The sequence below is a fragment of the Hydra viridissima genome, unplaced genomic scaffold (assembly GCF_058129835.1).
Source record: "Hydra viridissima isolate aposymbiotic clone 2 unplaced genomic scaffold, HvirCarnegie_v1 scaffold_3, whole genome shotgun sequence".
Taxonomy (NCBI): domain Eukaryota; kingdom Metazoa; phylum Cnidaria; class Hydrozoa; order Anthoathecata; family Hydridae; genus Hydra; species Hydra viridissima.
Window position 1 is genome coordinate 5,880,133 of NW_028324302.1, and position 14,672 is coordinate 5,894,804.

The 14,672-nt window shown below is 28.5% G+C and overlaps 3 protein-coding genes across 4 annotated transcripts in view; all 3 read right to left on the reverse strand.

Annotated features, from left to right (window-relative positions):
* The window catches only part of LOC145180621 (intersectin-1-like), a 45,143-nt gene extending 41,056 nt beyond the window's left edge, over nucleotides 1-4,087 (reverse strand). The window contains exons 1-2 of one of the 2 annotated variants that reach the window (XM_090080774.1): nucleotides 3,597-4,087; nucleotides 3,005-3,095 (exon numbers count right to left, since the gene is read on the reverse strand). In XM_090080774.1, the coding sequence (XP_089936900.1) occupies nucleotides 3,005-3,050 (46 nt within the window). In that variant the 5' untranslated portion in view covers nucleotides 3,051-3,095; nucleotides 3,597-4,087. Of the gene's footprint in view, nucleotides 1-3,004; nucleotides 3,159-3,596 lie in introns of those variants that run through there. The other variant, XM_090080773.1, reaches the window with a different exon arrangement.
* Nucleotides 4,088-8,400: 4,313 nt separating this feature from the next.
* On the reverse strand, nucleotides 8,401-14,534 carry LOC145180208 (metallophosphoesterase domain-containing protein 1-like). The gene is made up of 3 exons (XM_090082877.1): nucleotides 13,718-14,534; nucleotides 13,346-13,572; nucleotides 8,401-9,413 (listed from the first exon to the last, which is right to left on the reverse strand). Exons 1-3 carry the CDS (start codon nucleotides 14,236-14,238, stop codon nucleotides 9,298-9,300), a joined length of 864 nt encoding a protein of 287 aa, XP_089939003.1. The 5' UTR covers nucleotides 14,239-14,534; the 3' UTR covers nucleotides 8,401-9,297.
* Nucleotides 9,710-12,986, reverse strand: LOC149890736 (uncharacterized). The gene is made up of 2 exons (XM_090082876.1): nucleotides 12,340-12,986; nucleotides 9,710-12,138 (listed from the first exon to the last, which is right to left on the reverse strand). Exon 2 carries the CDS (start codon nucleotides 12,118-12,120, stop codon nucleotides 9,862-9,864), a length of 2,259 nt encoding a protein of 752 aa, XP_089939002.1. The 5' UTR covers nucleotides 12,121-12,138; nucleotides 12,340-12,986; the 3' UTR covers nucleotides 9,710-9,861.
* Nucleotides 14,535-14,672: the final 138 nt, after the last annotated feature.

The following is a 14,672-nucleotide window of genomic DNA, read 5'->3' on the forward strand; positions in this document are numbered from 1 at the left end:
ACATAAAATGTAAACTTTTGTCTGATTGGTTAGCAGAAAACATTGAAAAAAAAACTGATTGGGATTAGACAAGGGGCATAACTCAGTTTTCACAAAAATGGACTTAGTACCTTTGATATTTTTAGCTATAGATCTTGAAAGATCAATATATTTTGTTTCTAAGTAAAATTTTAATTTTGCGCCTTTTTAATGCTGCGCCTGTGTGTTTCGCACACTTCGCACACGCTACAAGCCGGCTCTGTGTGTGTGTGTGTGTGTGTAAATGATGTCTGGGTTATAAAATTGCTACTCTTGAAAAAAAATTAAAAATTTAACAATAAGGTAAAAAACAAGTTGGTTAATTTTACTACTTTGCTATCTTATTTTGCATAACTTTAGCTAATTGTATATGTTAAATATTGTAAGTTTTTGGAAAACATGACAAAGGTCTTTTGATTCTTTTTTAGTTGATTTACATTTTTGATTTTGCTAAGAAGTCACATTATTTAAAGGTATTACTGTAAATTTCAAAACTCTGACCAGTATCCATGGAACACTGGTTGTGGTAATTACTGATTAGTTCCATTTTCTTTTTCACCTGTTTTTCTATGATATTTTTAACATTTGGTGTCATTTTTTTGTAGATTGCAAGCCACAATGAATAATATTTAAAAGATTACCATGGATGTTTGCTAGATAAGAAAGGTTAATTTGCTATGTGTAGCACATTAGGATGGTAAAAAAAAACCATCTTACTATCTACTACTGCTAAAGTAGAGTGAAGTGAAGTAAAGAATTGGAGCAACAACTTGGTGATGAAGCTTTTCCTTGTTTAACAGGGCTGTTCTCTGTAGCTAACTGCTGTACCAATCAAACAAAAGTGAAGTGTCACTATCGAGAGTACACCTTAAGATCTTTTTCAGCAGTTCATGTTAACAAAAGCTAATTTGAAATCAAAAAAATTTATAATCCTTTGTGGATATACTTTTTTTCTGGTATTTTACCTAAGTTTAGTTTTAACTTTCTATTTTATATTCCTGAGATAAATCAGTGACACAGTTTTAGCACATTTTTATAAGTATGTTACAAATTGATACTGCATCTTATAATTAGATATAGGTTTCCTTAATTAAAAAAAAGAGACCATCTGGTTAATAGGACTTTATCAGTGCCTTGCCTGTATTATTCAGTTAATGAACTGTGTGAAGTTGGTCCTGTTGTCATTAAACTATGTTGATATTGAACTATTACTGGTATATGGCTCCCCACTTGTTTGCAAGTTTTGAAGTGTATAATTGATCACTGCAACAGGCATAATGTACCACTGGATAACTGAAGCCCATGTAAAACAACCAAGATTTCTTGGGGTACAATTCCAGTTTTTAACAAACATAAGTATGCTTAAATAATGTTTTGGAGAAATTAATTGTTTTCATTAACATTCAAACTTGTTCTCCAATTCTAGAGAAAAAAATGTATATAAGTATAAAAGGATATATAAAAAAAGATTTGGGTTTAAGTTCTTAAAAGGTAACTTTTTTGGCATATTCAGCAAGTAACTTGATCAGAAAACAGTCAAATCTTTTAAAATGCTGCAGAATATGAATATTTGATGTAGGTTCAGGTTACTACTAAGATATTAAGGATACTATGCTATCTTTGTTGTGATTGATGATAATATTACTGAGAATTTACTCAAGTCTCTTTAGTCTACTTATCAGCTTCTAACAAAAACATGATTTTGAAAAAGACCTACATAAAACAATGTAGATAGCCAAGCTGATCTCCAGTCTCAAAATTAAACATTTTGAAATAAAAATTACAGAGGTACCAGTAAGATCATAAAAGACTTGAAATCCATAACACAATAGTAAATGTTAACAAAAACTGTGGATCAATTACAAATGTATCATATCTACTTTAATGTTTATTTAAATTTATTATTATTATTATTTTAAATCTTAAGTTTTTGGGAGTATAATATTTGAAATAATAAAAAATTTTTTAATAGTTTTTATAACAACTTCAAACATTTTCTTTCTAAAAAGAAATTTTCTGATCTTAAAGTTTTGATTTTTAAGTGAATTTTTATCTTCTAGGTAAAAAGCTATAGAAAATTAAAACTTTATGATTAACAGTATTTTTAATTTAACTTTATGGTTTAATAGGAATGCATTCATAATATAACACATCATTATATTTTGTATTACAATAGAAACAGAGAAGACAGCTCAAAAGCAAATTCTTCTTCATGAATTCATAACGCACCTAATTTGTTGCAAGATACCTTAAATACTTTAATTAACAAAGAAAGAAAAAGTTAAAACTAAAAATACTTGCGACAGTGAACTGCACGCAGGTGCTCTAAATTATCTAACAACTTTTTAATTTAATCTTCAATTTTATAACCCACACTTCATTTTTTTTGTATGAGAGTATATAGGCATGCTTGTATGTATGTGTGTGTATGTATGTATGTATGTATGTATGTATGTATGTATGTATGTATGTATGTATGTATGTATGTATGTATGTATGTATGTATGTATGTATGTATGTATGTATGTATGTATGTATGTATGTAAGTGTATAAGAATGAATGTGTGTAATATACATGTAAGTAAATAAATATATATAATTATATTTCCATACATACATACATACATACATACATACATACATACATACATACATACATACATACATACATACATACATACATACATACATACATACATACATACATACATACATACATACATACATACATACATACATACATACATACATACATACATACATACATACATACATACATACATACATTCATACATACATACATACATACATACATACATACATACATACATACATACATACATACATACATACATACATACATATATATATATATATATATATATATATATATATATATATATATATATATATATATATATATAGCCACATTTCCAGGTTAAAAAAGCTTGCAAAAATTAATGCTATTTAAACTTTAACCACATACCTCCTGGAAGCTGAGCGTTTAGATCAACTCCTTGATATTGCATCATCTTCTGGTATCAAAATATGGCATTGTAACCTTTATTTATTTGCTGCTATAAAAAAATATATTTTATACAATAGAAATCCATAAAAACTCGACTTAAGTTCTTATTCTTACAAAATACTGCAACTTTATAGCTGGACATTGACACTTTGGTTGAACACAAAATAATATGATAATTTCAAGCTATTGTGATATTTTGTATCACACCAAATACCCTTTTAAATGTAATAATGGGAGTTCTCTTAAAATTGAACTACAATAAAACATTAAAAAAACAATTGTAAATATGTTGTTGTTTTTAAATCAAATTTAGTTTATTTTGCTGAACTAATGTACATTTAATATTGTTAATAAATTGTTTTCTGTTAATCCTTTAAGAACTGCATTGAATCTTCTTTTAGTCGAGCTTGTAAACTGCTATACTACCTCTGAAGTGATTTTTTAAGCAATACTTAAATCTTCCAATTAATTTTAGAACATTTTTGGTTTCCCAATTTCCCTTGTAGACTAAAACTTTTAAATAACCCCAAAAGTCTTTAATTGATCTTACTTCAGGAAGAATGGCAGGATTATCTTTCTTAAAAACATAACTGATACTTTCACTGTCCAGCAAAGCAATGATAATTTTGCCATAATGAGCCAAATCTAAGTTGGGCAAAAGATGGAACTGTCATCAGGATATTGTTCATGTATGAATGGGATCAAATTATTTTCAATGCAATCTTTTTTGTACTTATTTGTGTTAATTGAATAGCCAGATTGTTTGATTAATTTCAAGCCACACCAATACTATATTTTCCAATTTAGTTTTCTTTTTTTGTAATTGAGGTCTGGAGATTCTTTTGATTCATTTTTGGTACTCATTTCCCAACAACTTTTTTGTTTTCTGTACTTAACTCCACTTTCATAACATACAGTTACTTTTGGAGCATTTTCTACTTTAAAATGATTATGCATAAACAGTTATCTTTGCGTAATATTAATTTTGTAGAACTTGTACATTTTCTTGCATCCACCATTTTTGAGCTCATTCTTATAACTAAAGAACAATAATTTTTGATTAATATACATACCTTTTTATTTTTGTTATTTCATGTTGTATAGTTTACATAAATACTAAGACATATTTTTATTTAAACATTTGTACACAAGCGATTGTATTTTGTGGAGCTCTACCTTTATGGGAATGCCAGTTATTTGATTGAATTCAACTTTATTGTAAAATATCTTATTTGAAAAATCTTTGTATGTTGTTTGTTTTTAAAAGTAAATATAGTAAAGTATCAGAAACTTTTATCTTTTTACTATTTAAGTAAAACAGAAGATTACTTGGACAGCGACAATAGCAAAAAACAAGTAGTGAATATAGTGTTAATGATTTAACTAATAATAATAGAATTGTTATTAACACATAAAAAAAACTTAGCATGGTTCTAAAATCAAAAAGGATTTGTATTGAAACTCTATCTTAAGATACAATGTAAAGAATATTTATAATAAACTTTGTCATGCAGTTAGTTATTTTAGACAACTCAAATATTAGATTTAAAATTTTTTTAAATTTAAAGAAAGACTTATATGAATTATTAAATTTAATTATTCAAGACAATTTATGTAAGCCTTTCTTTAAACAATCTTAAACTTAATTAAATGTAAACAAAATTAAATAAACTTTTATAAGAATTTTGCTTTTTACAATTAAAGTTCTTTTTTTGTATTTACAAATTTTCGGTTATCAACGTGCTCCAGTAATATTTGGTAGTTATATTTTAGTTAAGCTACGTTTATATGTAGTTATGTACATTTATTTGTAACAGTTATATGTAGTTATCTATAGCTTCATTCATGGTATAATACCCTACAATCGAAAGTATTTAACACTAGTACTGAACCTAATTTGCTATTTCCTTGTGAAATATAGTGTAAATAATATAGCCTTCCAAATATGTATAGCTTTCAAAACCATTAATCCTAAGAAATCTGTGTCTAACAGTATCTTGCTACATTATTTGCTTGTCGAAAAAGACCGAAAAGTTGAAAAAACTACATTGTAAGTAAACATAGACAGCGTTTATCTTGAAATTTGGCTGTTCCAAAGAGTTCGCAAGAATACACCGCGCCCCCATCCAGCAGGTTTGAGTTATTTCCTTTCCTCTTGAGCAAGGCCTTTAACTAAAATTTAAAACTGAAAGAGTCAAAAAAAGTGAATTTTAAAATTAAATCAAATAGTTATTTAAGTTCTAATTACAATAATTACATTCATAGTCAAGCTTTAAAGAAGTTAAAGTATTGCTCTTATCAAGTCCCACGTACTACAACAAATGAAATCATTTTATTACGTTTTTGGCAATTTACTTTCGCGGTTCGTTTTTATCATAAAAATCTTATTTGTGGACTTGTGCAGATACAACTGCACAAATCACTTTTTATAATAAAATTTGAAACCGCATTAATTAGTTAATTTATACCGCCATATTCGCTCCTAGAAGGCTAATGGGGACTTAAGATTGGATGTTATCATAAGAGTAGTTATAGAAAACAGTATTTATTACCCATATATTTTTCTAGATAAAAGCGAAAATTGTAAATTCCATTTTTTAATGCGAAAAGTGTTGTGTTGGTTAAAGTTCTTAGTGATTCAGCTATTTGACGACTTTTATCTCGGGTTTTATTATGACATCGGATTCTGTTGTTGGATTTTCCTAAAGTTTTAAAAGAAATACTCCGACACAATTTTTAAAATTTTTGACGTTATCGACTTTTTGAATTACTTTTTTAGTCAAAAACAAAGTTGCATTATAAAATAAAGTTTTCTCAATTTAAAAGATTGTTTTTGTACATTAGAATTAACACACATCACGACGGAATGATTAACTTTAATAATTCCGTTGTGGGTGTGTAAATTCTGAGTTTATTTGTTTGGATATAATATTTTGTCCTAAACTGTGAGACACTTTGAAAAACATATAAAAAATGTATTAAATTTTTGTTTTAATCTTGAGAATATTGAACAGATATTCCAATTCGTTTCCGACATTTTAAAATAATTTCCGATATTATGGCTAGATTAAATCTGAGAATATTGTTTCCAGGTCACTATTAAACTTAGCAACAAGAGTCGAATCTTTTGATGCTGTGAAGAAGGGGAAAAAAAGGCAATGACAAAATAGATTCATTAGCGAAGCAATCAATTTTGCATACATCTTTTAAAAAAAAATTTAATAGACGCACAATATAACTTAAAATGTTCGCATCAACGATTAACAAAATTCAGTTTCAAACTAGTGATTTTGAATTGTGATTACATGCTAGCTTGGCTATATAAAGATTTTAACATCAGTGGAGACAAGAGACAAATACCACGATTCATGAAAAAAACAACAAATTGAATTAAAGAGGTTTTCACTGATTAAATTTATTTAAAGAATTATGAAATTTCGAAATCAAATAATAAAATAAATATGTGCAAAGAAGACCATTTTTAGGATGAAAAACATCTGGATTCAAAAAAATGTTTATAAAGATCTATTAACACAGAGAAACAGAAAAAGGAGAAGAAAGGAGGAAGTAGAGTTGAAGTGTTCACAAAATGAGAACATTCTGGCCTTTATTCCAAGGATGTTACTAGAAGAATTTTGAGTAAGAAATAAATTGCGTATTTTAAGTATAGTTGTAAAAGTATTCAAAACCTTATTCAATAAAAGGATGTTAAATATTTATTAGGTGTCATAAAAAAGTAAAAGGGAACTAAAGTATAAATGGAGTCAAAATTAAAAAAATGATAAAACTACTGTAAATAGTTAAAGGTTAAAAACGGCAGTCACATTTTTAAAACTTTTAAGTTATTGCCCTCCTTGTCTAATAGCTAATCCAACTAAGTTTGTTTAAATCAAGATTCAAGTGAAAAAATGGTCTAGTCCTAAAGAAAATTTTGAAAAACAAAACCATAAGCAATAAAAAGCATCTTTAAAAGTTGATCATTTTGTAACCACGAAAATGTGCTGCTCTTTCTCCAACGGTCTTCAGTTATTTATTTAAAAGAATTATAGTTTGTTGCTTTTTTACATTTAAAAAGATCTTTAATAACCTTGCTTTTGATTAAGTTAAAATGACTATGATTGCTAAATTTGTATTTGTCAGCAGCATCAGTTTCACACTAAGGATTAATATAGTTATTAGGAGTTTGAGTATATCATTAGACCCGAGCCATACACAAAACCCTAAAACTATATATTCAGGCATTAAAGTAATAAAATACCATCATACCCGTCACACTGTAAAGGTGAGATTCCACTCATCCGTTTTAGCTACGGGAAAGGGATGGGAAAATTAATCATGTGAGCATGCGCAATGATTAATTTTCAAAATTAAATTACAAATTGCGCATACTCACGTGATTAATTTTCCTATCCCTTTCCCTTTCCGGTAGCTAAAACGGATGAGTGGAAACTCACCTTAACGTGTAAAAACGTGTTAAATACAGTTTGAGATTTATAATTGGAAAATTGCCTGTAAAATTTCATAATCATTAGTCTTAGACTTACTTCTTTACCTTGGGTACATTTTAAGCGGCAAGAGTGTTACTTAACATAGACTCAAAAATTAAGGGGCTTATCAAATATGATATAAAAGTGTTTTTTGTCTGAAACATCTGAAATTATGCAAAGTAAATTGTAAAATATTATATTCTTATTTAACATACAATGACATTTGAATTTAACAGTATTATTTTGAATTTAACATGCTATCTCATTTGAATTACAGTAAAAAAAAAAAAACTTGTAATTTTCAACTTTTTATTTTATGGTTAATTGACTTTTTCCTAAAATTAAAAGATTTTTTTCTGCAAATCAGTTTAGATGAACATTTTTGTATGAACATTTAGAAAATAAAGAGTAAACAGGGTTCGCTAAGTAGTGTCATAAATATTCATGATATACGTATGTATCTCTTTACTTAGTCTTATAAATAACACAAAAATTGATTTAAAATAAATTACCTAACTTTTATAGAAATTAGTTTAACTGCCTGAGTTTTCTTGATTTCCTGAAATAAAAACGTTTCCATGATTTCAAGTTACTTGACAACCCTGTTATTCTTTTTTACTGTTTTTTAAAGAGAATGAGCTTAAAGTATATATACTATCATCTTATCACTGTTACTAATTTTGTTCAACTAGAAGCATATATTTCTGAAGCAAAAAGATATTTATAGATAGAACAACTCAGTGTTCGAATTTACAACACATCATTAGAATACTCAGATGACTTCAAAGTGAAATTATTGTCATACTACATGTTTACCATAATTAATCTATTTTAATGAAATATCATTTACAGTATTAAATTATTATTAAAAAGGTAATAACGAAGTATTACAATATATGGTTTTATTTAAGTTTTGATATATAAATTTTAATTTTACAAAATCTTTTCTTTACACGGGATACATAGATACATAGATACATAGATAGATAGATACGTACGTAGGTACGTACATACATACATACATACATACATACATACATACATACATACATACATACATACATACATACATACATACATACATACATACATACATACATACATACATACATACATATTTTAATATCAAGAAAGCATAAAAAACATAAAAATAATAAAAAATCTACAAATTGAAAAAAAAGCTTTTGACAATATTTTTTCTTTCATTTTTTTCTTTTTTTTTTTAAAAAAAAAACCAACAAAAAGTTTGAAAAAAATAAAATAAAATAAGGCTGACTTTAAAGATCTTAAATGTCCCATTTTGTTAAATAGCTAACATCTAGATCAGCAATTGTTACATTTTGTATTGTTTTCTAGCCTCTACAAAATAATATAATTTCTATATAATTAAGCTTCAGTGGCATTTTGGGAGCATTTTAAGTAGAATAAACCACTTTCTACCAAAAAAATTTTAAAATTCGAATGTTTCACAAAAATTGAAGAAAAAAATCATAGTGAAATATACCAGACATTCATTTCAAGTTTTAAACATATTCATTAGTTACTTTGTATAAGGAAAATAAAAATATACACATAACTATATATATTATAATAAAACATTTATTATCTAAAAAAAAAACCACAACTGAAGGAATTGTCAAAATAATTTTAAATATAATGCAGATAAATTTTAAACTTTTTGTGTAGATAAAAAATTGCAGATTTCGAAAATTTATCTTTTTAAAAACAAAAGTAGAAAATAATATAAATTAACAGCTAATCATATTAAACAGGAGGTGTTTTAAGATCAATAACTATTGGAAGGCGAGTTGGCTTATATCGAAAATCGCAAATTGAAGCATTTACATATAATGTTGTTCCATCAGTCCAAACCCCATAAGCTAAAACACAGTCTTGTTTAAATTGACAATTAAATAGTAATAGAAGAAATTTATTTAAATCATATATAGAAATTTATATATATATATATATATATATATATATATATATATATATATATATATATATATACATATATTAGGGTGGTGCTCAAAAAACTTTTTCAAAGTAAATTGATGGGACAACCTCTATTTTTGTTCCTTTTAGCATAACAAACTTATGTGCAAAATTTGAGAAGGATATTTCATCATTAAGGGGTGCCACACGGGGTTGAAAGTTTCACTAAGGTTGACGCTAATGGCTGTAAGCATTTTATTTTTTTTATTATATCTATTTTAATTCAAAAGTTTTTAAATAACAAAGTATTGAACATTGAAAACCATGAAAAAATAACTATAATTTCAATATCATTTTAGTTTTTCATTTTGTTTTGAATGGAAAAATGACTATTTAGTCCTGTTTAACAACAGTGGATTTCTTGGCATCTGGAAACTGTTTTCGATGCTCAGACACAACATGGAGAAGTGCTTGCTTTTGTCCTTCATCTTTTGTTAGAATTTGGTTAAAGTCTTGGATAAGAGCAACTCCTCTCTCTGCTCTGTCATTCACAACGCTCAAACCGGCTACAAAATGCTTAGCTGCAATAAAAACTTGGTCCTCGTTCCACAAAGATGAATCCAATTCGAGCCAAGAAGTTGAGATGCCCAGTATAACAAAAAACCTCATGGTGTTCGAGTTAATGAAATCAGCAAGCTCTGATGATGAAATGTTGTTTTCACGTAGTTGAACACGTTTTGCAGGAATTCCATTTCCAGTTTTTGTTTTCATTGCATTTACCATCTTGTATTTTGTAGCTGCATCAACACGATCATCAAAAAAACTAAAGGCAATCAGTTCCTCACTGAGGTACCACATATGACAAGACAATGCCTTTATCGCTACATTTGCAACATTTAAATTTATTGTCCTGAATTGTGTGAGTCGTTTAAGGCACATGAGATCATTCAGTGGAGCTTGAATGGACAGCAAAGCAGTAAACCATGAGTTGAGATAGACAAAGCAGACAAAAATATTCAAGAAACGTGATAAATTTATTTCACGCTTTGTCATGCGAAACTGGGATCTGAAGAGAAAAATTTTGATTGAATAAATAGCCATGGCCATCCATCTGGCCCGATGCATAGCCCCAGTAGCCATAAAATGAACCCCGCGAGGAGGAATATGACCCAGGTAGATCAAAGACAGTTCTAAAAGTTCCCTATAATCATCACGAGGCTGGTTCTCTGTCAGCAAGCAGTTTTGAATGAAATCAATAGCTTCTTTTATCATTTCTCTGTTGCTGTTAAAAACTAAAGCTGTTTCAGGATCTGATATACCGTCTTCATATCTGTCACGAACGATTGATAGCCATGCTGTTTGAAACCTTTTAAACATCAAAATGTCTGGTCCAGTAGATGGTCCAGCTAATGAGTTAAACACATCTCCAAAAACAACTTCAAAAATATGGTGCCGACATGCAAGATGGAGCAGCTCTTTATTCATCTTTTGTTCAATAAGAACTGCTGCACCAGAGCGAATCCCAGAATTACTGGCTGTAGTGTCAAAAGACATGGCTTTTATATTCTCTGCAAGATTCCAGTCGTCGATTGCTGTTACAACTGCATTTGCCATTGCCTCTCCAGTGCCATTTGGGAGCTTAGGCACATTCAATAGACGTTCTACACCTTGACCTGAAACAAGAATAGGCAATCGATCTATTTTTTCATGTTTTCCTGATATATCAGGGAGTAACTTGCCATCCCAATGCACTACGAGTGGAACATCCCTAATATTTTCACCAAAACTTTCCTTCAATTTCAAAATTGTTTCGTATCTATGTTTCATTCTATTGCGTCGAATTGACCAGCGATTCAGAGCTAGTTCACTTGGGTTTTGACCAACAGCAACTGAGAATGAAGCCAAAGCATAAACCGCATTTCGGTCGCTGATCTTCGTTCGATCTAAAGCTGCTGCAACTTGTGGACTGACAATATTTTTTGGACGAGGTCGTTTTGTCTGCGGTGTCACTGCTGAGTCATGGTCAGAATCTACGTTCTCATTGCAACTTTTTTCTGAATCTGATTCAAATGTTTCAACTACAGCTTCACCGTTGCTGACAGCATGTCTCAATTCTTCTCGTTCTGTTCTGGCTTTTATAGCCTCTTGTCTCTCATGTTTACGCTTCAACTTGACTGCCAATTTTCTGTCTATTTGTGCCATTGAACTTGAGTGTCTTCCATTTCCAAGCTGAGCTTTAAGAAAAAGTTTGTCTTCTGGATTTTGTATAAGCCTCTCGGCATCAACATGAGAAATGTCGAACGTATCTTCAAATGATGCAACAAAGGCTGTTTCTTTCGCTATCTGAGTTGCTCCTCTTCTTTTTGAAGCCTTTTGTAGCTTTCTCCACTCATTGTATATTTTCTCTAGCCTCGCAATTGCATGTTGCAATGTTGTCATTGGCATGTAAGCTTTGTTCCAAAAATCAGCAACTGTTTTAATAGTAATGTCCGAACTTTCTCGCACGGTTTTTTTGTTTATTTTCAACTGATGGAAGAAAAACTGTAATGCTTGCTTTCGTGACGGTAATCTAGTACCATTAATGGAGGCATTTGTGAAACCGAGAAGGTAAATTTTGGTTGCAGATCTAGTTGCAGGTTTTGATTGTGACATTTTCTGATATTTATTAATCTAGAAAAATACAAATAAAGTTATGCAATAAGCATGATGTGAATTGCAAAAGTTATAAAATTTTATTCATTTAGTATATATTCAGTGATATCCATTATTCAGTATCTTTTTTGAGTTTAGATATATGAATTTATATAAAATAAAATTCAAAGTAGTTTACATAATTTATATTACAAAATAACAACTTAAATGTATACTGACTTTTCACAATTGAGATATTCCACTGCAAAAATGTTAAAAATGAAAAATTTTAGTTAAAATAATTAATTTGGTAGTCTGATAGTGATAAACATACAAAATGGCGATTGGGTGGCAAATTACAAGGAATTCTGGGATAGAAAAAATAAGTAAAAAATAAGTAAGTTGGCTGCAGCTAAGTAATTAATATTTAAGCACTATAAAAATTTAACTATTTGAATGTAACAAATTTCTAAAAATGCTATGAAGTAAAATTTCTGTTTTTTTATCTGTATTTGGAAATTTATAAATATTTTTCATATACAGAACATTAATTAGTTGATAAATTTAACAACTGGTCAGATTCTCAAAAAAAACATAAAGAGTACACCTCATTGAAAAGACATCTGGTTGTGTTCAAAATGGATTTACAGATAAAAAAATTTACTTAAAGATTTCAATAATATTCAACAACACATTAATTTACACGGCTATCTTTTCTATCGCGTACATGTGGTTTTATCAGTTGGCATGTGGCACCCTTTAATGAAAGAATATTTTTATGAAATTTTGCACATGAGTTCATGAGATCAATAGGAACAGGACTAGAGGTTGTCCCAGACAAAATCTGAACATTTAATTTTTGACTACCACCCTAACATATATATTTATATATACATACATATATATATATATATATATATATATATATATATATATATATATATATATATATATATATATATATATATATATATATATATATATATATATATATATATATATATATATGAAATGAAGTGTTATTGTGTACAGAATTAGGTAACAGAAGGGCATGTTAAAACTAAATGGAGTTTTTAAGTGATTCTACAAAAGTGCATAATACTTATTTAGAGCATAACAGAGGTTTAACCGAACAAAGCCTGTATATGTCTGTCTATAGAAATTGAAATAGAATAGTTTTATATTTTGACATAAATTTAAAATGATATAATTTAGGATACTGCTGTAATTTAACAATTTTACTAACCTTCATGTATATGGCCAAATACATGAAGCTTTGGTTTTACCCTAAGTTGAATTGTAGATAGCAACTCTGCACAACCAGCTCTAAGTCCAGAGTTGCACTTATCACCATACCCTAGAGGAGGTCCATGAGTAATAAGAATGTCAGTGTCATCAGGAATCATATTCCATTTTTCTAAACACTTTTCTCCACGTTGAACATTATAAGACCAACCACCAAACTCAGGCTGCCTAAATGTAATACATAGGTATTATTTGTAAATAATAATAACAATAATACAAATGGTAAAAATAACAATAAATAGTAATATTTTTAATACAATTATTTCTAATTTCTTTTGCTAACATATGTATTTCAGATTAAAAGCTATTTTACCACGGAGACCCATATATTTTAAATCCATTAAGTTGAACAGCTTCATCTTCAATATAAATGCAATTTGTGAACTTCTTTTTTATTTCTATACTATCAATTTTTTGTTTAGATTTATATAAGTCTTTTCCATAAGAACTATTTGGATCAAACGTCAACTCATGATTACCACTTATAACAACAATGTATTTAAATTTTTCTTTTTGCTGTTCTAGAAATTCAATAAAATGATTTATTTCTTCAATTTTACCAACATTTGAGAAGTCTCCAGCATGAATAAGAATATCGCCTTCGGGTAAATCTAACTGGTTTGTTTGATTATGAGTGTCAGATATAAGAACAAATCGAGTATAGTCTTTAATTTTTGGTTTTACAGCTGTAAACTCACTAAGATTTAGTTCTCTTTGTATTGCTTTTTGACTAACAGAAAGTTTTTCCCACAACTTTGTCGGATTGTTAGATAGCGGATTCACTTTAACAAGAATACTTTTATTGGAGTTTGTAGCCCGTCTATTTGTAAACATATCTATTTGAGTAAATTTGTTTAAGCATATAAGTTTAGTTCTTACAAAACTTTGTACATCCTTACAATTGCAGTACAATAACGAAATCAGGGCTATGATTTATTCTACTTTAAAGAAGGACTGGCCGAAAACATTTTTGTTGTGCGATTGACACGAAAATAGAGTTTGTTATTGAATTTAATCAAATTGTATTAAATTAACAGCTCGTGAAATTTGCAAGCTATCTTCGCATGCGTCATACAGTAACTTATTAAGTTATGAAATGTTGAACTGTGCATGGAATATTTCTCATTATCAAAAGCCATCATTTGATGTTTTAATTTTTAGCTTGTAGTTTCAATTTAAGTTCCCCGTTAAACTTAGCTCGTTCTTTACAAGAAAATTTTACGTGTTCATGCTCAAATTCCTTGACATCAGATTTTCCAACTACAAAA

Bases quoted from the DNA above. Each gene is read 5' to 3' on its own strand.
- LOC145180208 (XM_090082877.1), bottom strand. From the start codon at position 14,238: ATGTTTACAAATAGACGGGCTACAAACTCCAATAAAAGTATTCTTGTT. The intron at 13,573-13,717 runs GTAAAATAGCTT...TATTACATTTAG, and splicing joins AAAATATATGGGTCTCCGTG to GCAGCCTGAGTTTGGTGGTT. The intron at 9,414-13,345 runs GTTAGTAAAATT...ACTGTGTTTTAG, and splicing joins ATTTGGCCATATACATGAAG to CTTATGGGGTTTGGACTGAT.
- LOC149890736 (XM_090082876.1), bottom strand. From the start codon at position 12,120: ATGTCACAATCAAAACCTGCAACTAGATCTGCAACCAAAATTTACCTT.